The 24,328-nt window shown below is 43.2% G+C and overlaps 1 protein-coding gene across 8 annotated transcripts in view; it reads right to left on the bottom strand.

Annotated features, from left to right (window-relative positions):
• The window catches only part of CADM1 (cell adhesion molecule 1), a 298,801-nt gene that overhangs the window by 30,612 nt on the left and 243,861 nt on the right, over positions 1-24,328 (bottom strand). For 4 of the 8 annotated variants that reach the window (XM_081172621.1, XM_081172622.1, XM_081172624.1 and 1 more), the window contains exons 6-8: positions 18,343-18,442; positions 16,671-16,843; positions 10,836-10,901 (exon numbers count right to left, since the gene is read on the bottom strand). In XM_081172621.1, coding sequence (XP_081028747.1) covers positions 10,836-10,901; positions 16,671-16,843; positions 18,343-18,442 — 339 coding nt within the window. Of the gene's footprint in view, positions 1-10,436; positions 10,657-10,835; positions 10,902-16,670; positions 16,844-18,342; positions 18,443-24,328 lie in introns of those variants that run through there. The other 4 variants (XM_081172623.1, XM_081172625.1, XM_081172627.1 and 1 more) reach the window with 2 other exon arrangements.

Raw genomic sequence — 24,328 nt, 5'->3', positions numbered from 1 at the left:
CCTGGAAGGAAAGTTAATTCACTGGAAGAAAAATGCTTGAAGTCGATTCAGGCAAAGGCTCTCAACTTCTTTTCTACTCTCCCAACTTCCGTCACTCTGCAGAAAATATGGTTATGCGCACGGCTAGCATGGAAACGAAGTGAGCTGCTTGAGGATGGACAGATTGCTCTGTCCCTCTCCAGGCAGCTTGCTTGGCTTCCATGATGAGCAGGATGAAGAATGTTATGCCACGCTGGCCATAGGATCAGTGCTGGACATGCAGCCCCTTCCCTAAAGGTCAGAAGAGTGGGCAGGGGGCTGTGGAGGAAAGACTTGTGGGCCAGATCCAGCTTATGAGCTAGCGCTTTGCCATCTGTGCTGGAGGAGTTGGACATAAAGGGTCCTGTCCCCCTTTCCATTTCAGCAACAAACTGATATACCTTTAGCTCCACACATGTGGGTTGGGGCCATAGGATTGGTGAGACGGCTGTTTTGGGAGCAGCTCGAAAAGTGCTAAGTGTTCAGAGTTTCTGCAGCGCAGCACAAACAAGGCCATTTACCTCAAAAGAAGGTTTGGGAGGTTCCTCTTTAGTTCAGCACAGGCAATGTTTAAATGAACAAAAGAATAGCTTTCTGCAAGGCTCCACAACATGTAATTGAGCTCATAAACTACCCTAGAACTTGAGCTTTTCTATTATTACAGAAGACAAGCACATGGAGGTGTTTCTCCACAGTTGACATGCCACCCTCAGAATCCAGAAACGGCCAGACTTTCCACTTAATAGAAAGCAGGGGCCATTTCCCCTTTGCAATCAAACAGAGGACAATGCATACTTAACTTTCCAGAGCAAGGGTTAGACAATAATAATAATAATAATAATAATAATAATAATAATAATAATAATACAGGTACATAATCCACATGGGGGGAAAATACATGATACTTACAGGCTGGCACATTTTAAAATATTGAAGGAAAAGCAACACCCCCTTGCACAATTGAAATAGGTGTTTTATCAAGATTTATATGACAGCAATTCACCTATGGCACATCTTATCCTCCATTCTAACACAGATAGTTTTCCACTTTGCAATCCAATCTAACACACAGTTCAGGACCACCAAGCTCCTCACATTGGGAGCTTTGGCAAAATTAAAGCATCAAAAATGCTTGACAGTTAATGAAACAGAAGTTTGAGGCCTGCCCCTTTCATCCTCAATTGCATAGCCTACAATGTCTCATTTTAACTGGTGGGGGATTCAAAGGTGTAAAGGAAAGGTCAGAGGGGATGCTAGGATTAAATTGGATGAGCTGTGTGTTAACGCCTGAAATTTCATGCTCTCCCCAGAATAATCGACTAACCTGTTTCCTCTATGTGTCTGTTTATGTATGGGGGAAATTATGTGAACTTCCGGTTCAAAATTAAACCATGCTGAAACCAGAACTTCTGCTCATATGCTGGAAAAAGATTATTAGTCAAGGAACAGTGTTCCGTGTGGACAGTGCAGCTCGCTTTTCCCATCCAGGGACAGAGATCAGCAGGTAACAAACAAACAAAAATGAAACGCAAAGTTCTCAAGCAGTTAAAAGGCGAACAAATATTCAAAGTCAAACAACATCATGTTGGCTGCAGCTGGAATGGCAAAGTTATGATTAGCAGATGGGCAGGGTGATCACAGCGGGAAATAAAGCAGTTAATGATTAAAAGGTGCACTGCCTCGAAGTCCAACTCAGTCTAGGCCATCTTCCCAAATGAGCTCCTGGTTTAGCAATGGCATTCATGCTGATATATATATATATCTATATTCTTAAGGCACTTTACAGTGATGTCCAGGAACAAATGGCTTCATTTTCAAAAGCAGAAAGTAACACATAGAAGAAGAAGAATGGTTCCCCCACTCCACCCCACCCCACTTTGAAAGGAGGAGGAATTACCACCTGATTTGTCTCCTTGGGGTAAAAACACTAAGGAACAGATCAAAAATAATCTGCCAGAAATTCTGTAGGTCCCACAAGTGACAGAGGGGACAAAAGGAGTCAATTTGCTAACAATACTATGGCATATCCCGTCCACAAAGCCACTAGTTCATGTAAAAACAACAACACAAGAGTGAATCAATTGTCTGTCCGGTCTTAAAGAGCAGTGACAAACTTAAAATTTGCTGAGGATGCGGAGTAAAAATAATAATAGAAGCATTTCTCAGCATCTCCCTTCTTTCCCTCCCACCACCCCATCTATATGTATACCAACTATGTGTTTGCTTTTCAAATATAATCCAAACATTGTAACTGGGGAAAGAGTAGCCCAGCTGCAGGAAAACTGCATTCTAAGTATCAAGTTGCTTTTTATCTCAAGTGTTAGAAACTCTGTATAATAAAAATAAACATAACCAGATACCAAAGACATTAATATTTTGTCATGGATGATGTTATCTTACAAAGTGGGGTGGAGGTGGCATTGTCTATCCCTTTGGATATCAGTCATTTAACATGGTCAATGTAAAAGAACTACCCACCCCCCTAACAAGCCAGCCTCTGAGACAGCTGGGCAATATTAAGTTGAAACAGTGGCATTCAAACTCCTCGGTGGCACATGCTAATCCATTCAGATGGCTTCTCTCCAACTTAAAATTGTTCACTGAGTGTGACAGACTGGGGGGTTTAAAAACTAATCCATAAAATTAGTCCACAGTCTCTAACAGAATGGGTTCCGTAAATGAAAATCCAAGGACAGTTTTTTTTTAAAGTCCTAAATCTGTTGCCAGTCTATAGAGTCCAGGCAACTTAACTGCTCCTGCTTTGAGAAACTATGCTTTCCCCCAGAGTAGTAACTGTTTGTATAATTATCACCTACCTGAGATGCCATGCTGCAATCAAAGCATGCTATTAAGACATAATCTTGCATTTATTTGTTTTTTAAAAAGAAGAAAAAGCGGGTAATTTGACATAGAATTTGCACACAGAGCTGAAAGAGCTGCCATTCTGGGTCAAGATTATCGAGCTCAAGCACCCTATGGCATTTGCCCCTGGGATGCTTAGAAGAATGCATGATGGAAACAAATCTATAGGTGACTGTAAAAAGCAGGACACAGTCAAAATCTTCCATTTATTCCCACCTGCTTTCAGCTCCTTCAATCTGCATTATGTTTCAGTTAAACTAGACAACTGCAGGATTTGCAGTGCAGAAAGAACACAGAAGCAGGGATGTAACAGGCCTAGACAGAGCGAGCGGAACCACCCTGAAAGGAAGGGGGCAGGAGGTGCCCTGTCTCACGCTGCTGCCGGAAGAAGAGCACACTATGCAAAACAGCACTTCCAAGCGAGAGCGTTGGAAGTGGCGCTTTGTACAGCGTCCTGCTTGTACTACACCCACGAGATAGCTTCATTTGCGGACCAGATGTTTCACAAAAATAATCAGGATCCGTTTAGTAGTTTTGTGTAGCATAGAAAATTATTTTTTGAAGCATGGAACTGCATACTGGGCAGAGATTTAACGCTTCATTCCACACAGCTCTCCATCCAGGCCTCCAGCCTAGTGAAATGAAGCATCCTTGAGTGAACATGCAAAAGCACCTTAGCGCTGGCGTTGGGGGAAACAAAAAGCAATTTTAATCAAAGGTCACCCAATCCCAGCTGGAATGTCTCCTGTGCAAGTCCCAACACAGCAAATAGGAGTTGCACAATGAACCTAGAAGAATTGTCCCCCCCTTTTTTTGAAGGGGAGAGGGGTACGAGGAAGCCAGTTCAGTGTACCCAACATTTACTGTCCTCAGCAGCTGATCCAAGAGGACAGGTGGGACCAATCCTGTTTACACAGTTGACTGACCAGAAGTGGGGTAGCAGAAGCCAAGGTAAACTGTACATTTCTTTTACAACTCCAGGAGCTTCCAGGTATGCTAGGAATGAAATGAGAAGCCATCAGAATACATGGAAGCTTAATATTACTCAAGCTGCCTTTCCCCCTTCAATTCAAGAAGTTTTCTTTCAATGCATAAGTGAAACTGGTTTCCTCAGAGCAAGGGTTTGATTCCACAAAAAGGGGAAAAAATGCTCTTGCTGGTTCTTGGCTGTGCACTGGCAGCAGAAACCATTTCTCCTACTTATTTCTTCCCAGGTGTAGGGGGCTCTACCTCCTCCTCTCTTCCCTTTTAATGTGGTCACACAGTGGATGAAAATGTCAGGAGATCGCAACATCAACTCTAAATTAACTTGACATTTTACCAGAGACACAAGGAAGCCTCCACAGAAAGCCAAGATGATACAATAAATAATTTGCGGGAACTGAAGGTTATGCCAGTCTGTGAAATGCTCCTGGGAACCAAACGCCTGTCTCGGGGGATGTAGAAAGGCCACCTTTGCAGCCTTCACCAAGCTGGTGCCCTTCAGATGTTTTGGACTACAACAGCCATCAGTCCCAGCCAGCAGGGGCGTAAGATGACCTCGGGGCTGATGGCAGCCACAAACCAAACCATCTGGAGGAAACAAGCTTGGCCAACCTGCTGTGGAGAAGGAGACATGCCACACCGCAAAATTCAGTCTGGCAGAAGAACAGTGGTTGCTTCTTCTGAATTTCTGAAAAATGGGAAGGAGTGTTTCCAAACATTTACGTCCATTAAATATTTGCAGTGCAAATATGCACAAAAAACTCTCCAGCAAATTTATCCACGTCTCACAACCAAAAAGAAGAAGAAGCTTGAGTCAAATGTCTGAAGCAAGGTTTTGATAACGCTAATGTGATTCTTCCCTTATATATTGTGACAGTAAGCACCAAATTAAAAGGTGACGTGAGCAGGTTTGGGCCTCCAATGAGTCAAATGCGGGGTTGTGTTGGGTCAAATATAAAATTTTAGACAGGCTGGCACTAATTTGATTTACAAGACATTCAAATACTTATTTTAGATCCTCGGGTGAAATACCTCAAGTCCTTTGCTGAAGTACATCTCTAAAAACACAGGAAAAGCCTGCAAGATGAAACCCAGGTGGGCCCATATATTCCAGCATCTGGCAGCTAGCCACAGTGGAAGACCTGAAGTTCCCCAAAAGCCTGCAAGAAGTTCATGAAAGCAATAACTCTCTGCCACCGGTGCTCCTCTGCCACCATGCCCAATACCCAATGACAGACCAATTGTCCTCCAGGAATTTGTCTAATTCTCCCTTTAAAGCTCATCTTGCAACAGCAGATTCCACAAATTAATGATGCATTGTCTGAATCTATTGCCCATTAATTCCACTGCATCTGTTGTTTAAAGTGGGGGGAGGAAGACTAGTACATGAACATTTTTGTAACCTTCTTGCTGTCTTAACACCACGCCATCTCAGTCTGGTTGGTTTGTTTTTTTTTAACACCATAATGTTGTTTTACAGGAAGGAAAACAGATAACATGTTCAGGCTGTGAGTGAGAGTAAGTTTTGGAGGAATCACGAAGTTGCTTGTGCCCCTGGTGCTGGTGCCCCTGCTGAAGACATAATGGAATCTCCATCCTAGGCATGATCCAACATGCCAGTTCCAGCACTAGGGACTCCATGGGAAGATGCTGAAGATGTCTTTTGTTCTATTAGCACAGAAACCAAGAGACAAACAGGGGAGGCTGCATGCCCATGCCTGCAGTTGCAACACATGCACAAGCACCGATGTACTTGGGTGGAAGAACAATTGGTCTATCAGAGGAGGAGGAGGAAAGATAAACTGAACACACACACACACACACACACACACACACACAATGTGCTTTGCCCCAAAGAAAAGAAGGGTTTATTTTTAAACAAATATTAAGAACTTTTTAATTATCTCGCAGAAAATAACAGCTGTCCAAATGGAACATTTCAAGGGAAGACTCCAGGGGCAATTTAAATTATGCAGCTTGCTCTGCCATATCATATTGTATGTCTTAATGAATAAAGCCACAAGGACATTTTTGAAGTGATATAAAAGGGTGGTGGGTTTTTTTATGGGGTTGGGGGGAAGCGGTGCTGCTTGCCAGGGAGAGGGCCAAACACAAAACGAATGGAACCCGTGATAGACAAAGGGTTACCCAGTCAAATTATCACATGACATGCTGGGAAACAGATCTCTAGTTAGGGGAAACTTGGTGGGGAGAGCATGAAGCATCCAGAGACTAGCCATCAAAGGCCAATGGAAAAATCATTCTTAATTACAATGTGGGCAAGAAATAAAATAATTTACTGTGCTTCATCAGCAGTGCTGGAGTTCCTTTGCAGGCACAACTAACTGGGGTCAGGCTTGAAAGAAGGCATTTGGGACTGATAACTGCAGGCTTCTGGCATAAAACAAATGATATTGCAACTATACTGTTAGATTCCCCCACTCCAGGGACTATGACAAGGGGCTGCCAAGAACAGTGGGCTCATTATCACCTGCCCATTTTAATTTGAAGAGCTTGGGGCTTTATGAAGGTCACCCATAGCACCCAAGCTTGAATCTGAGGTAATTTACACCCACTGGACTTTGCAAGCCTCTATGTGTTTGTATATATAGGTTTTAAGCAGGTGGCAATGTGGGAAGGGGTAAGAGCAACAGCAGAAATGATCTGTTGCCCCTTGAGGCTTTTAGGAAAGCATTTTTCCCTGTGACTACTGCATAAAATGTTGGTAATTATGCTAATTTCATTTGGAGAATGGTTTTCAGTTACACAAACCTTTAGCACGGAAGGAAGAAAATACATTCCTGGAGTTTTATACCGACATTTAATCATTGGTGTTTGGCTGCTGAAGCTTTTAAGGCTAATGGGTGGCTCTAAAGTACTACAGAATGCAGCGAGAGAACGGAAATTCATTTCTGTACCCATTTGTCAGGCAATAATATACAAGGCAAATTTAAGCAGGCAGCCTACTCTCTTGCGGAAAAGGAGAAGGAGGGGGGCATTCGGTTCTCTAACCTTTCATCTGTTTGAAGAGAGAGAGCCCAAGTTAAATTCCATGCAGGAAGATATCAAGCCTTCAGGATAAGATAAATACGTACGCAGCTTGTCTGCTAAGACACAGCAACTCTGCAAGATCTCATCCATCACGGAAAAGGGGGGGAAGAATGAAAGAAGGGATTTGACAAAGTTGTCCTAGTGGCAATCTCAGCTTAACTATGCCTCAGTGCCAGATCATTTGTTACCACCACAAGGGCACTTTGTGCCTAGGGAAGATGTAGCTCTTGAGAAACTGTATGCAGAAGATATAAAATGGCTGGTGCGTGGATGAAACGCCTTGAGTTAAAGCAAAGGGTCCAGAATTACCCTCTGAGGAGGCCTGACGTTGGCTTAAAGAAGAGGGGTGGGGTGGGGAAAAACAGTTGCTTAAATCCAACTAAAAGCCAGGGATTACCTGTGGCCACAATCAGGAGCCTCAATTGGTCCCATTCACTGTTTTGATCTTCTGCTGAAAGAGCAAAGCATAAGATACCAAAACCCACATTTCAACAAAGATGTCTACTACTTACCTGAGTTTTGGAACCCATTATGCTGACAGGCCCTAAGCTAGCACCATTATATCTACTTTGAAGTGCGCAAATGATCCGAAGCCCTCCAACTCATTTGTATAGAAGGACTGCAACATTTTTATTAATCGGTATTTAATACCTTTAATTGCCTAAAATGCCATCAGCTAAAAAAAGAAGAACCAAATATATTTAATGTAAGTGCTTATAAAAACTGCAGAGGGAAATTACACCAGCTGAAAAGAGGCAATGTCCATTCTCTTGGACATATAGGAGGAAATGCGTGCTGTGACACACACACTTGTTATCTAGGAAGAAAGAGATTTTTGCTTCATAAATATAGTTTTCACCCATATGTGAGTTTATGAAACATTAATCAATGGACAACTCATAGGAGTAATCAATTAATTTCTCTCACACACACAAACACACACACACACACACACACACACACACACACACACACACACACATTAACACACACACACAAGGAGCCTGTGGATTCTGGGAAGAGATGGAAGATTCCAATTCATCAGAAGAGACTTATAGGGGAAAGGGTCTGTTGGGTTCCTGATTGTGGCTGAAGGTAATATAAAGAGTGATGTGGAAAAAAGAGGAAGGGAAGGACACACCACACAGCCAATCACGAAGAAGATTGCATCTTATCCGCAACATTTCCTGCAATGAAACTGAGCCATATTACCAGCTTATGTGGAATTAGACTGATAAAGCTTAAAAAGAAGGGGGAAATACTTCTAAAAAATAAATAAAATACAAACAAAAAATTACAAACAAAATTAGCAGCACCCAGAGGGAAATGTTGTGAAATTAAAATCCACATAATCGGCATGGAAATGGCATAAAGAAGTAGTCTTATTATATTCATAGATGACAGCAACCATAGAAGCAAACAGACGGGTGAAGAAGAGGGATAAGTCAGTTCTTTAAAAGAATAGTGGGTGCAATGGTCCACCTATATGGAAACATGGACTTTGGAATCCCATTGGTTTCAGCTGGTTTTAAAGAAAAACTGAGGAGCCAGAGCCTAACAAAGAGGAACAACAAAATGATGGATAAGAAGCTGTCAGTGACTAGTCATCTTCCTCCTACTTCCCAGTGTCCCTCAGAGGTTGGATGGTGCTGCAGAGAGAGCTAATTTACAGTCAATTCCCCCACCCATCCAAATACTGCTGACCAGAGCTTTATTACTGTCTTTCCCCATGTGAGCAAGAAAATCCTTCCCTATCATTCCAACTTACATTATTTTTACTCTGAGTTTTAAAAAGCACTCTGCTTCGCGGTCCAGCACCAACTTGGGTGCAGTTTTTAATGCACACATATTTTGCTTTGAGCACTTATTCCTGAAGAAGAGTTTAGCTTGATACCCAGTCGCCCTAAGATGTCCTCTCCCATCAAAGTTACATTTTCACTTTTAGGTGGTGACAAAACAAAGCAGGATGAATGTCTTCTGGTCCGAAACATCAGATGCAAACCCCTAGCCATGCAGAAAAAAAGACCTCATATTACAAACCCCCAGAAGTCGATATTCTACCCTGAGGTCATGGCAAGACCTCCTATGAACGCAGAGTCTTAAGGAGTGAGCGGGGGAAAGTTAGTCGAGTCTGAACATCTATTAGGGATTATAAAAGCAATACAGTTGCCACAACTTAACTTGCCTCCCATGAAAGACACCTCACACCATGACGGTTTAAACTCAGGAAGTCACTTCACATGAAAATGAGCTCTTCTCTTCATCAGGTAGCCTGCTGAGACCCTCCACCCTTCAAATTGCAGTTATCTGGAGTCTTCAAGTCTGCTCCTTGCACAGGTTTATAAGGCACATGTTGAGGTTAACCTGTGGACCACCACCACAAAGTGCTAGAAGGTAAATGGTGGGTCAGTGTGTGGGCAGACCCACTCCATAATGCTGCAGACAAAAAAAACCACTCAGGCACTCTGAGAACACACAGAAACCTATAGGAGCTTTGGTTTCTTAAGATCCTGGAAGGAGAAAAATGTGATGAGGCAAAAGGCTAGACAAGACAACAGAAAATGATAGCTAAGGCACACTGGAAGGAAAGGTTTTTGTTATTTGTACAGATCCATTAATTCTGAATCTCTGGGAAAGCAAAGCGGAAGACAGGGACATAAAGAGAGTGAAGGCACAACAACTGCCTTGAAGGTGAATGGCAAACTTCGCGTTAAGCAAAGGGGAGATTGTAACAAGATCAAAGGCTGCCTGTGAAGAGAGTAGTGCAGTCTCACCTTCCGTACAGGACTCTGTCTGGCATCTCTTCGTATCGAAAGAAAAATAAAAAAAGCTGCAACAGAAGCATCCAGGGGGTGGTGATGACAATGGAAGATGGGTTTGGCAACCATGCCCAGTTATCAGAAGAGGGAGAGAACAGCTCACAGGAAGGGGTGGGATGTTTGATGGCGGTTGACTGTGTAGAATGTATCTTGGCTCAAAGTGATGGGTGGGAAGGCAGGGCAGGGATTTAAAATTCAGAGGGAACTAGTTTAGAAAGTGTCAGGAAGAAGCTCTGTTTGTGTACGCTGTGCTGATGGCTGCAGGATACTGAAGCAGATTATGATAACTGAAAATCAAAACGAAATTAATTGCCTAGTATAAAGAAAGATGCTTGCAAATATACTACCGAAGCCAAAGTTCAAAGTGAGAATCAGTGCTTTACGTTTTAAAGCATGAATAACTCAAACTGAACCTGGGGGTGGGGGGCGCTGGGCAATGCTAATTTATGGACTCCCTGAGCAGGATGTTTGAGACTTCAGGGACCTCCATTATCAGAGGATCATTTATTGGTGGGCCCCACTTTCCAGTGCTAGCAAAACAAAATAATAATAATAATAATAATAATAATAATAATAATAATAATAATAATAATAATTTTTTATTTATTATTTATACCCCGCCCATCTGGCTGGGTTTCCCCAGCCACTCTGGGCGGCTTCCAAAAGAATATTAAAATACTGTGATACATCAAACATTAAAAGCTTCCCTAAACAGGGCTGCCTTCAGATGTCTTCTAAAAGTCTGGTAGTTCTTGTTCTCTTTGACATCTGGTGGGAGGGCGTTCCACAGGGCGGGTGCCACTACCGAGAAGGCCCTCTGCCTGGTTCCCTGTAACTTGGCTTCTTGCAGTGAGGGAACCGCCAGAAGGCCCTCGGTGCTGGACCTCAGTGTCCGGGTAGAACGATGGAGGTGGAGACGCTCCTTCAGGTATACAGGACCGAGGCCGTTTACAAAAGAAAATAAATTAACAGTAAGCGTAAAAAATGTGGTGACAGCTCCCCTTCTCTCCTCTATCTCCTCCCCCAACCTCTGCCCATCTGCTATTCATAGAAAGTAACACACATTTCTGTTTTTATCCATGGTTTATGAAGGTACCGTACCTGTGGTGGTGGCAGGGATGGTAGTGGTTGTGGTTGTTGTGGGTGGAGGGAGAGTTGTGGGGGGATCTAGATAAAACATAAAAAGGGAAACAGAAAAAAGCAAATTAAAAAATATGAGCAGAACATAAAACTGGTCAATAAATTAACAAAGAAGCAAAATAAAGGATGGCGGTTATACCCTCTTGCGAACCCTTATGAAGTAGGTCTTAAGTATCAGGAGAAGAGGGCAGGCTAAAATGCGAGGATGGGACTCCATTCATTTGGTGGAGAAGCTCTGGATTAGGATGACTGAAGCAAAGCAACACATTTCCCTGCCCTCAAACATTAGGACAAATTGGTGGCAGTGGGGTGGGGAGAAGCAACACACAACACAAAATTAGTCATTGATACGTGAGTGACATGGTATGGGAAAAGCCTGTGGGGGGGGGGAACCAATACAAATGAAAAACAACAACAACACAAAGCAAGTAAAAAAGTTGCATGTTTTCTATGGCTAAGAGGACGGTTTGCAATGTATTAAGAACAATAATGCTTTGTGTTTATTCTGTCTTAAAAAAAATAATAATCTAAAAATTAGGGGCTAGGAGTGGGGCAGGCGAGAGAGACCCTGCTGCGCTTAACAGACTAAATATCAACAGCAGATGAGTACGTCTTTCCCTCTGCCTTTCTCCAGAGCAGTTAACTTCATTATTCTCCCTCCATCAATACATCCCAGCAGGATATAAAACTACTTCTAAGCCAGTAATAAATACAAAAGGGAACGAGAATGTCACGACTAAATATCAAGTTGGATGCATGGAAGATTTTAGTGAGATTTCTTTTAAAATAAAGTCAATGTCTTTGTGACTTATAAATATTAATGCTCTGTCTGGGCTCACAGATTTTCCTCCTGTTTAATATATCACATCCCTTAATGGTCCCAACAGATAAAGATGAAGGGGATTTCTCCCTCCGCCATTAAAAAAAAAAGAGGTAGGTGGGGGAGCACTATGTATAGAAGACGCTTGACCTGCAAAAGCCAACAGCAAACAATCTCAAGAAGCATCAAATATTTATCCAGAAGAGACAGCATCACGACTTCATAAAAAGTTACTGGGTGGAGGGAAGAAAAAGGGAGGGGGGGAACCCACCACATATCTGTGCCCAAATGATCAAACTGAATGTGTTAAGTAGAGCACCAGACTTTGAACTCAGGAATGAATCCACAATAATGGAGCATGAAACAGTTCGGAGGCTTTTGATTTTAAATTTTATCTCGAGCATGTCAAACTTCTCATCATTGACACATCTGCTACTCTTTCATCTCCAAGTGAGCTCTCAGATTTTCTAATTAATACATCCAAACTTTAATTATGTGCTTCACCTTTATTGTGTTTGGCACAACTTCCTCAGGAGATAGGAAACATCACTTGGGTGCGGCGTCACTGAGTGAGAGAATGTTTGCAACCACCAAAATGTCTGGAACAACTGCAATACCAAGGGGTCAAGGCCTCCGTTTGGGAAAGCCTTCAGGCAATCAATTCAGCACTCACTTAAGTGGTGAAATTAAAGGAGCTGATAGCCAAATCCAGCCCAATCGCCTTCTAATTCCAGCCCATGGACGGTCCGGGAATCACATGTTTTCACATGAGTAGAATGTGTCCCTTTATTTAAAATGCATCTCTGTGTTATTTGTGGGGCATAGGAATTCATTCATTTTTTCCCCAAAATATAGTCCGGCTCCCCATAAGGTCTGAGGGACAGTGAACTGAAAAAGTTTGCTGACCCCTGGTCTAGGAATCAGGAAGCAGAAGGGTTGGGTGCTCCCTATGGCACTGGTCTTCATCTGGTAGGTTAGTACCTGCTCCTGAGTCGCAGCCTGATCTGAGATGAGCGGCAACAGTAGCACCACCCCCAGTGCACACAATATATGGTAAAACAGAAAAAGAAATGGGTCCCCCAATACATGTTCAGGTTGGAAGACTTGGAAGCTAACTAGGGGAACTGGCACAATAACTTTGCCTACAACATCTGACACTTGATAAGAATCGCCTTGCTTGATTGGACTGGAGGTTCATCTAGTCCAGTCAAGTATTTAACTATTTCCCTGAAAGCCAAATGTGGCCAGGGATTACACACAGGAGAGTGAACTAGCTAGCAGAGAAAGGAAGGATCCTCTACCAGACCACTTGGTTTCTGAGCTATCTCCTTTGAAAGCAGCACAGAAACACAGCAGGCCAGCAGAGGAGGGGTAGAAAGGTCCGCCTCAAGCCTTGTCTGCCAGTAAAAGGCATTTTAAAACTAATATGCTAAGCTTAATAGAAGCCGCATGCTTAAGCTTCCTCTCCTCTCTTGCCAGCATGAAAAACATAAGGTACGTAGCCTCCTAGCAGGCCAGTACAATTTATTTTTATCTAGTTATCCTTTAAAAAAACAACAACCCAACAACAACTGATCTAATCCTGCATTCACCCTTCAAATGGGGCAAGTCAGATGCTGAAGGTGATGCCCACTCTGTGTCCAGGGCCTGATACTCAGAGTCAGGCTGTCTCTCGTCACAGAGGTGCCATTTTGAGGTAGATCTCTCTCCCCCTTCCACCCAAGAATCTGCTTCAAAATGTCATCAAGGAATTTACACTTATGTACAGCAACATGTCTAGTGCCTCCTCAATCCTGTTGCTAACACATTTATGAAGGATGCAGTTCCCTTTCACACAAACTTTACTTGGGCTGGGGTTACTTGGAGGTTTTTAAGCAGAGGTTAGACGCCATCTGTCATGGATGCTTTAGCTGAGATGCCTGCATTGCAGAGGGTTGGACTGGATGACCCCTGGGTCCCTTCCAATTCTATGATTCTATGAGTGCTACCTGCAGATCCTACTTATTCAACTGAGGTAGACGCAGAAGAATCTATTGGTCGATTGTGCCTGGTACATAAGATTCTATGTCTCCCACTCAGCTGTACATGACGGGCTACTCTACAAACATAGTCATGTTTGACTAGGAACAATGTGTGGTTGGTTTACTACCTATTTTTCCTGCTGCCAGACTGTGTTGAAATGGGTGATTCCAAGCAGGCGAAGAAGCCGGAAACCAGTTTTGCCTGGTGAGTGTTTATAGATGGCATTCTCCCATATGCAATCAGATGCCAACATAAGATGCCATCAGAGGAGTAGCTGTTAGCTGGGCTTTGCAAGTTTGGTGCCGAAGGTTGGCTCCGCTGCTGATAATTTCTTAGATTCTTTGTTGCTTAAATATATTTGCGTGTTAATTTTTAAGCAGAGGTTTGATGGGCCTCAGCCTGAGACCAGGAACTTAGCCAAGACTGATACACAATTCAGGTCAGGAGATCATCAAGAAAATGAGGGCTGCTCCTTCCCTCAGATAATGTCAGCAAAGCTGACCTCTGCTGTAACTTTCCACAGGAGAGTAGATTCCAGGTAACACCGCCCCCCCCCCCCAGGTCAGAGAAAGAATGCATAGTACACTGTACACAGTACAGATATCCAGCTTCCACTGCCAGTGCATTTGACTATATTAGGCAGATACTGAAAGAGACTTTGATTTGATGCATTTCCATGGTACAACATCTTCAGATCCATGGTCCTCTAAGTGGCTCATGCAACAGAAAACCTGATTAACAATAGCAAACACCTAACAGGTTTTGAGTGATCTGGTGACCAATGTGGGATCGTAGTGTTGTCTCCTGAGCCTTCTCAATTTTTAGCTTTACCACTTTTTTCATCAACTAAACTTGCAAGATTTGGCAGGCATGTCAGTCTCCCCCGAGGTGTTCCCACTGAAAATGGGTACAGGCGGTAACATATTTCAGTTTTGATTGAAAGCCTTGGTTTTTGGTTGAGGGGAGAAAGTATCAGTCCAAAGTTTTTCAGATACAAGGAAATGGTGGCACGTATGTGGAACGGTGCATTTGAATTTGAGGGATATGGGCATTATTCCATTATTAATTTTATCTCTCCTGTTCTCTTTGAAAGCATTTGGTTGTTTTCAGTGATAATCCTACTATTTAAACATTTTTCAGTGTAACAATGGTAAGGACAACCGTCTGTTCAACCCACCCATGAGAAGCTGTTCTGTAGGAAGGATTAGATTGTTTGGAAATGTTACTTTTCTAAATCCTAACTTTAAAAAGAATTCCCCCCCCCCCAATATTTCCTAAGACTTGTACACATCATCTGATATGCACTGTCCTCCTAATCTTTCCAGCCCAATTAACTTCCATTCACAGAAGTTTCACTTCTCTTACACTAGACTTAGGGGCAGCTATGGCCTATATAACCACACAAGGAAGTCAAAACACCTTCTCTGGAGCAACCACACAAAGGTAACATCATCAGGAGGGCACTCTCCTACTCTACACCACTAAAAGGTTCCTACCTGTATATGTACACATAATTTTGATGGATGGGCAAGGTAAGAATAAACTATGCAGTTAGCTGACCTATACAAGTACAGAGGGGAATCTCACAATGCCTCTCCCTGGGTGAAGATTGCAATTGGTGGGTTTCATGCTTTGTGCCCCGAGCAAACAAATCTACTGCTCTGCTCCAACTCTGCACTTGCAAACTAATGTCAAGGATGGAGGCCCATGATGGTTGGCAGATTATAACAACTTGGAACAGTGCACAGGGTCAGAAGCCCAGACTGAGCTGCTGCATCACAAGCATCAATATGCAGAGCAACGCTAAGCTGCTGGAGAGGGCAGACATGGAGGCCGGGGGGCTGCGGGGAGGTTAGATGCATGGGAAAGGAATGACTGAAGGCAACTTACCCATTAAACATTCTGAAGCTGCAACATTTACGACAGAGCCTGCTATATAAATTGAATGCCCTACACATGTGAAGTGACATTTCATGGAATGGGACTGCAACCAACAATCACCCCCTAAAGTTTTCCTAGAAAGAGTCTTCTGGAACCGAGGGGATTCAGGAACACAATGATCTGAAAACAAGTGGCTCTCATTATTAGACGCCTTGATTTATCTGTCCACACTGGCAGCACCACAGCCTACAGAGCAGCAATGTGTTCATGTCACACAGAACACACCAGTCTTCCCAAGGCTGAAAGGACTGCATTCTGAAAGGTAGCTCCAGGGTGCATGGGAAATTATTTTTCTTTTTGCAGGCTAGGATTACTGCTATTTATGCCACAACATTTTAAGAAATGGTAAAAAGAAACCCAGGAAAACAGAATTAAAGCAGGTACATAAACGGCACTTTTAAGAAAATGCCTTAGCAAATGTTTTAGTGCCTCTTTGGCAGCTGAAGACAGGCAGAATGAGACTTGCCTTTCCAGATTGTGTGCTGGGTTACATTATCTGCACACATCTTCAGTTATTTAACTTGCTAAAGAAGGCCTGGCTTAAAATAATAAAAACAAACAAACTCTTGTGCTCATTTTTTCAGATGCTTCTGAAAAGACTTCACTGGAATACAAATGGGAATATGGCTGAAGCCGTCCTGGATTGTGAAATGAAACAGGATGACTCCAAGATGTTTATTGCCCTGCCCATCTTTGCATCTGGCAACTCCCCTTCTCCATGCCAGCACTTAATGACAGTGCAGGCAGTAGTTGCTTACTTGACATGGGAAGAAAACACAGTCTGAATCAGATGGGGGAAAGAAGACAGAAGTAAACAGGCTTGGTTTGGGGTTTTCTGTGTGTTTTAAACAACCCACTCACTTAACGTGCCGAGTTTGAAGAGTTATCAGAGGCTGCTTTCTCCATCAAACTGCTTTCTTATTCCACCCCCTCCCCACAACCCCCTGCCCAGAATATTTGACAGCAATTCAGCATAAAGACATCTGGAAGAAGGGTGTGTTTGTCTCACGTACCGTATACATAAAGTGTGTAATCGGAAAAGGACATCCCCACTTCATTGGAAGCCTTGCAGCGGTATGTGCCGTTATCGCTTTTGTTTAGGCTGTTAATGTGGAGGTTTGAACCTGACACTATAACGTGTTGAGGCATCTCGTCGTCTACTCTTAACCATGACACATCTGTAGGCCTAAGCAAGGAGAAGACAAAACGAAACAATAACCCCAAAAGCATTACTAACCCTTTTACTTGCATGTTAAGTCACTGTCATAAGTAGCATTTCTTTCTTCCTGTGATATAGTTGAGTTCAGTAACAAATATCCAACTTTAATGGGCAGGGAGAAAGAGAGTGAGAGAGAGAATATGCAATTGGAAAAGCAGGGAGGCTCAGCATTTTCTTTGTGGGGGCGCACACAGGAGGATGCTTGGGTATTATTTCTCAGCTCTGAAATTCTTTTCCATCAAAGTCTTAGCATCTTCTGGAAGCAACACAAAACGTTTGTTGGAGAGAGACATAACTAAGGTAAATCAGTCCATAATGTCCTCGGTTTCCTTTGGCTTTCTGAATTGCAAAGAACACCAGAGACATAATTTCCAAGTGAGCAATCATCCCCTCTCTCTTCCTCTTCTCACACAGGATTTGGAAAAACAAGTTTAAAGCCACAATATGCAAAGCTTTACACATACCAAGTGAAGGATAATATACCACACGCAGGAATAAAAGGGCTCTGCAAGATACAACAGTTAAACAGAAAAAAGAAAAGCTGAGGGAAAGCAGCGCACAGTTCAATCCTATGCATTTACTTGGAAGTCAGCTCTACTAAGTTCAAGGGGAGTTACTCTCACGTAAGCATACATTTGGAATTCAGCCCTAGATCTGAATTCATAGTAAAAGATGATGGATAAAAAGTGACTGAGCCTGGGGTGAGAGGAAAGGATCAGTCTTCTGCAGCTAAAAATTTCAAAACAGGAGCATATTGATCAGAGATGTTTCTGTTAGGGTTCACGTGTTAAAACAGACACTGAAAAAAGGGCAGGCTCAGGAGCAAAGAAGGAAAATACTGGAGGGGAAGGTCAACTTAAAACTGAACGAAATCTAAGCTGCGTTCACCGTGGAAAACAAAATCAGAGGAGAGGGAAAATGTAAGGGCAAAGCCCTTCTTATTTAGTATTGGTGGGGGGGGAGACCTATATTTTCTAGAATCTCACCCCTAGCATTTTCAAATAGATAACTTTCCTTAGCATTTTATCTGCAGTCTGACTGCGGCCAATGTTTCCTTTGGGCACTTCCAAGTTTCTGCAGCCACACAAACCTATCTGCTAGTCGAAGAGTGGAAGTAGACCAAGGGTGGGGGATCTGCAGCCCTCTGGGTGTGGCTGGATGCCAGCTCGCATCACCACTGACCACTGGACACATGGGCTGGGGCTGATGGGAGTTGGAGAGAGTCGAACAATGCCTAGAGAGCCACAGGTTCCCACCACCCCAGGTTCCCCATGGGGTTCCCCATGGCTGCAGGTGCTTTCTCATGGCCTTGTGCTTCAGGCATGCAATGTCATACCAACGCAGGAGAACAGGACTGGGTGCTGAACATGCTCAAGAAAAAGACCAGAAGGAGTCAGGCACTCTCCTCGAACAGCCCAGTAACGTGGATGGGCACGTTCTGACAGAGTCTCAGGTCCTCCACTTACTCTGGTTTGCCCTTCACTTGGCACAGAAGGTCGAGGAGGTCTCCTTCTCTCGTTAGAGGCTGCGCAGGGGAGTTCTGCAGGACTTGCACTTCAGGCTTATCTGCACATCAAACACACAATACAAACATCAATTTATACGTCTGCGTACAAAACAACATACGAATGATATCAAGCAACCGCGTGTGCGCGCATTTAAACAGATTGTGAAACAAAAACTTTGTACTGACACAGCTTCACCCTCCTGCCCCTCTCCACTGCACCCATCTAATCAGCAAATTATCCTGGCATTTCCCCAAATTAAGTTGACTAATAGCCTCCAAAGCCTAACGCACTGATAAGGAATCCACACACCAAGGGCAGCAGCCCCACTGGTTCTTGCAAAATGAAATTTTGTTAAATTGAAGTTTATCTCTGAACTCACTCGAGCTAAAGGAAACTCATTTGCCTTCATGCTGAGGTGAAGCGGCAGATTTGTGGCGCTCAGAATTGATACATTTTATCATGTATCATATTTTATGGGCTGACAATACTTTGTGCCGTGGCATATTAATACGCCAAGGCTCCGATGGGTGCATTTGTGCTAGGAAAAGCTTAAGGGAAGAAATGCCAGGCCGCTGCCTTTTGTTGGAACAAAGCAGAGACTTCTGCTCGTGCCGATGAATCTCGTAAATCCCCAAACACAAACACACCGAGGGATTAAAGGCATTTTGCACTCAGGGAGGCAGCTCAGAAATCCTTTGGAAAGACCCTGTAGGAACAAGAGCCCAAGTCCGCAGTTACAAAGTCCATTGCCTTCGACAACGGCACATGCGGAGCAACAAACAATCTAACCAGAACGCTATCAGCTCAAGGCAGCCAATTGAGCGCCGCTTTATCCATTTTCACACAATCCCACATCCAATTCCTGGAATTGGCAGCAAATCTGCACTAAATGAAAGAACTGAATGCAAGACTGTAATATCTGAAGGTGGTGGCAGGTAAGAGAAGTTAGTTACATCTAACGGTGGGGAAACCCCCCCCCCCTCAAAAATCTGAAATAAAGAACAGCTTAGAATACATTTTTATATTATTTATTAATTTATCTATTCTGCTAGTGATATTACCATTGCTTCTCATCCTGGGATATAAACAAGGTTAAGAAGACATTTGCACTAATTACGATGTACTCAACAAGTATTATTTTATAATGCTTATAATGTTTATTTTATAATGTTTAGAATCATTTTACAATAAGGATTGACTGATTATTTTATTATTAAGACAGAGGGAACAGACTAGAAAATAATAATGATAACAACAACAACAAACTGCCCATCTGATTGGGTTGCCCCAGCCAACAAAATATAAAAACATAGTAAGACATCAAACATTTAAAACTTCCCTATACAGGGCTGCCTTCAGAAAACAAAATTCATAGAATGCTTTCAGAAAACAAAATTTATTTGCCTTCTTAGAAGGCAGTGGGAGTTCAATAGGGCCAATCATTATGCAATCCCCACAGATAAGAAATAACGACACAACTTGTGGGCCATTGGTCACTGACATAGACAAATGCTATCTGGATTTTCTGCCTTGGATGCCCATGAGTCTTGGGTCGGCCACACACGTTAAGAGAAAACACAAATCCATACATCCAGATAGTTAACTCCACAATCTGACATAGTTTAATAAAGTACCTTTATTTTCTCATATGGTCTAGAAAGAGTGACATACACAAGATTAAATAGCAACAACCAGGTTTTTTGGGGGGTGGGAGTTAGGGTAGAGCCCACTAAGGGCTTGATGAACACTCCCTCTCTTTTTTTAGCACAAAATAAAATTGCACATATTTTCAGTACAGGCTAAGACTGTGCAGCACACATTTCCGGAGGCATAGAATGCCTGCTCTCTTCACATTCTTGGGAGATAACAGTCAATATCAGCCTGTGCTGGCTTGACCACATGAAACTTTTCATGTTTCATGTCAGAATATTCGATGAGGAATGGTTTTTTTCCGTCCCTGTACCTCACAGCCTTATAACCCATATTTGAATTTCATGAGCAAATGAAAGTCAAACCCTCCCTCTTTCCCCTTCAACAGGAATGTCATGCTGCTCCTGGTGCCCTTTACTCCTGCACAGTTACCAACCACAAATAAAGGAAGAGGAGAGAAAATAATATTGATTAATTGTGAAGTGCTTAACTGGTACGCCCAAAACAACACACACACACATACACACAGAGGCACTAGTACTAAAAAACCGGAGCAGGCCAAATGCAAAAATAAGCGAGTCCTAAGGCATTTGCTAAAAAAAGAAGAGAATAAATTAATCACATATCAGCTGGTAAAGAGTTTCGTAGATAAGGAAAAGAAGAACCAAAGCATGAATCAAAGGAAGAGATGTGATGTAAGAAGCAACAAAGACCCCAAAAGAGACTACAGAGAAATCAGAAATGAAAGGCGCTAGAGGGAAGTAACATAATCTTAAATTGAATGTGAAAAGGGAAAAAAGGCAACATCATAAGCAGAGATGCATGATCGTATTTGCATGTCGAAAAAAATAAATAAGATGGGGCAGGGGAAGAAAAAAATCAAATTAAGAAACAAGAAGCTTAAAATGGGAAGACTACCTAAGGAGTCTTACAATCATCCAATCTGGGCAAAATGAGAACACAGATGGAACAATGGGCAGAAATAACAGGGTGGGGGGAGGATCTTATCAATATTAGACAACTGAAAAAGGCTTGAAAAGGCTTGGCTAAAGATGGAATCACAGAAGGAAAAAAAAGAGGAGCAATATCTTTGATTTGAAAGGAAAGAAAAATAGTTGCATCATTGACAAAAACAGACGGGAAGGGGAAAGTCCAAAGGGGGGGGGGAAATAAGAAATTTTGTCCTTGAAAGATTTAGCTTTAAAGAACAAGCAGACAGCTGTGAAGAAATAGCAAGACAAGATCAAAGATTTAAACAAGACGACAGATCAGAGATAGTAAAGAAGAACTGAATATCATCAGCATAGACATGGCAACATACCAAAGGAGTGAATAAGAGACCATAAAGGAATGGGAATGAGAAGCAAAGGGTCCAGCGCTGAAACTCGTGGAACCCCAATTGGGGAAAGAAAAAAAAGAAAAAGAACCATTAACCAATACAAGGTAACTACAGTTCACAAAATAAGAGGGAAACCAAGGAAGAACAGTACTAAGAAAACCAAGACCATTGGGGGAAGGCAAGGGGAAAGAGTGGTAAATGGAATCGAAAGCAGAAACACCATAGCTCAGGGGTAGAGCACCTGCAAAAGGTCCCAGGTTCGGTGCCCAACATCTCTAAGGTAGGGTTAGGATCCTGTCTAAAGCAGAGGACAGTGGCTGCCAGTCAGTGCAGGCAATATTGTTTGTTTATAAGATTTCTTACCTTTCAACATAAGGTCCTAGAGTGGATTGCAACAAATATATTCATGCAATTAAAACCAAGCCAAACAATTCCAAACAAAAGCAGCGCTGTGCAGGTCAACCAGAACGGAAGAGATTGGTCCCACAAAATACGTTAAATGTCCAATGCCAGGGTAAAAAGGATAATCTTCAGCAAATAATGGAAGCTGAATAATGACAGTGATAGAGTCTAGCTAGACACAGCTCTATGGGGAGGACATTCAACAATTACGGGAGGCCACAGAGAAAATCCTCTCCCAGACCCCCATTACTGGACTAGGTGAACCAATGCTCTGACTCAATAGAAGGGCACTGCCGATGTTTTTCCTATGAGGATGCATCAGGAAAACTGAATCTCGCTACTGCTTTTTAGGCAGAGAAAATTGGTTTTAGTGAATTACAGCACAATCCTACCGAGAAGCAAGTCTTATTGAATTAAATGGGGCTTAATCCCAGGTAAAGTGAGTTTGAATTGCACCTTAAAAGTTTCTTTACAGAAAGGGGGTAAAGTCACTGCGATTTCCTGGATTTAGTCCTGCCCCATATTATTGAACAACCCATGACACATGTTACTACATCAAAATTGCCTCAGTGGATATTCTCCTTCCCAGAGGCTTTGTTTGGGTGGGACAGGGGACACGGTGAATAACCCATGTACCGGCTAGGGGGCAGCTGACTGTATTGCTGTGGGCTAAGCTGCAGAAACACATCTTCCAATAGATGGCCAGAGGAACGCACCACAGTCCTCTAAGCCTCTATCTCCCATCACGGCTTTCTCTGTGTCTCTCCCTTGCCTCTGCCTCATTGCAGCCGTTTTTTCAATGTCCATGCAGCTGCATAGGCCTGTACAATACTGTAAGGAAATATGGCAGCCTATTCAAATAGAAGGCATGTGTGGAATCTGATGACATCTCGGGAGGCGTGTCAGACGGTGGGCAGCCTTGCAGTTCTGGCTGCCCTCGGAACCCAGTTAAGGACATTTCTTTCACTGTTATGAGCAAGTTGCCTGCCTGCTTTTCTGAAACGGCACAATTTCTAATGCACGCAGCGTTGGGAAGTGGAACAACCCAGAGAAGACAGGCTCGCAAATGCCCCCCTGAAACCAATGGAAGCTAAAGACTCAGCTGTGGATCTCGTGGGTTTTTATGGAATGTTAGCAGACCAAGGATCCCATAGCAACCTATGGGAACCTATGAGGCCCCGAGGCAGCTTGCTTGTCCCAGGATGCTATGTCCAGCACTCCACGACACTCACAGCAAGTCACTTAGCAATGAGAGGTAACAAATTCATTTGGAAGCAAGGACTACAATGCACAGTTGCTCAGGAAATAGAACCATGGCTGACCTCTCATCCTATCTGGGCAGCTGGATTGATTATTCTGAGGTTCAAGTGCCATGTGGTGCTTGCAACAGGTACCTGATGACCCAAATAGACTGGCAGTTGCTCTCCGGGATTTCAGATGGGGACAGTCCCAGTCCTACTTGGGAAAGCCAGGGATTAAACTTGAGACCTTCTATATGCAAGATGTTCTGCCCCTGAGCTACAGTCCTTTTCCTGGGTTGTGCCATTTCCTCGGTGGCCGAGGAAGCTGCTCCAACCTGGGATGGAACCTCCCAAGGAAGGACAGCCAGACTACACAAGCAACTCAAGTAGTCACTTGAGCCATGAGATGTGTCCCCAAGTCCTCTGTGGCAGGGCCAGGGATTACTCACTGCATCCACTTGACACAGAGGTATGCTTTGGGCTAGTGCCGCTTCCAATTCAAACCTAGAATGAACAACAGGCTGCAGTGGTTAGGTGCAGTGGCGTAGTGTGGGTTGTCAGCACCCGGGGCAAGGCAAGTAATTTGTGCCCCCTAACCCGTGGATTTGCGCCCCCTAACCCTAACCCGGTGTGGCCGGCCCCCCTGCACCCCCCACGCTATGCCACTGGTTAGGTGGGTGGGTAAGAAAGGAAATAAAAATAATCTAACCTAGCATTACTATTCAGGTATAAAACGTAAAGGCTAGGAAGCACCACATTCCTCTTACACAATTGCACCGTTCTCTTATTCTCTCGCACAGTGATACATGTTTCAAGATGAAAAAAGAGTAAATCCTGAATTGCTATGTACAGAATGAGTTTTCATGTTCTCTCTTTTTGTTTGGATGTTCCTGTTAAAACAGTCTGTTAGGAACTATAAATCTTACAGCCTTTTGCTACCAATTATACTTTGCATTACTGTTTGGTGTAACACAGCTGAGAGAAGGGGGTGGGGGGAAACCAAGCCCAGCCAACAAAGGGAGAGGCCCAAATCATGAAAGAATCCATTTTGGTACCGAAAAAGGATTGCACCAAAATATTAGGTTTCTTTCTTTTTTCTTTCTTTCTTTTTGTTCCAAAGCACAAAAGCTTCCCTTTTTATTCACAGCAAAGAACAGGGGCCTCTGGGTTTAGGCCAGGGTGTAATTATTTCCCATTTTAAACCCTTTAACAGCACACTCGCTGTGACTGGGAGTTATGCTCACAGGGCCAGACTCTGCTATACTGTTCTTCATTTGCAGCAACATTCCTCAGAGAAAGCCTTATTAATGAG

This window comes from Podarcis bocagei, assembly GCF_964188305.1.
Source record: "Podarcis bocagei genome assembly, chromosome: 15".
NCBI lineage: Eukaryota > Metazoa > Chordata > Lepidosauria > Squamata > Lacertidae > Podarcis > Podarcis bocagei.
The sequence above is the reverse complement of the archived record's forward strand: the minus strand, read 5'-3'. Positions and strand labels throughout refer to the sequence as shown.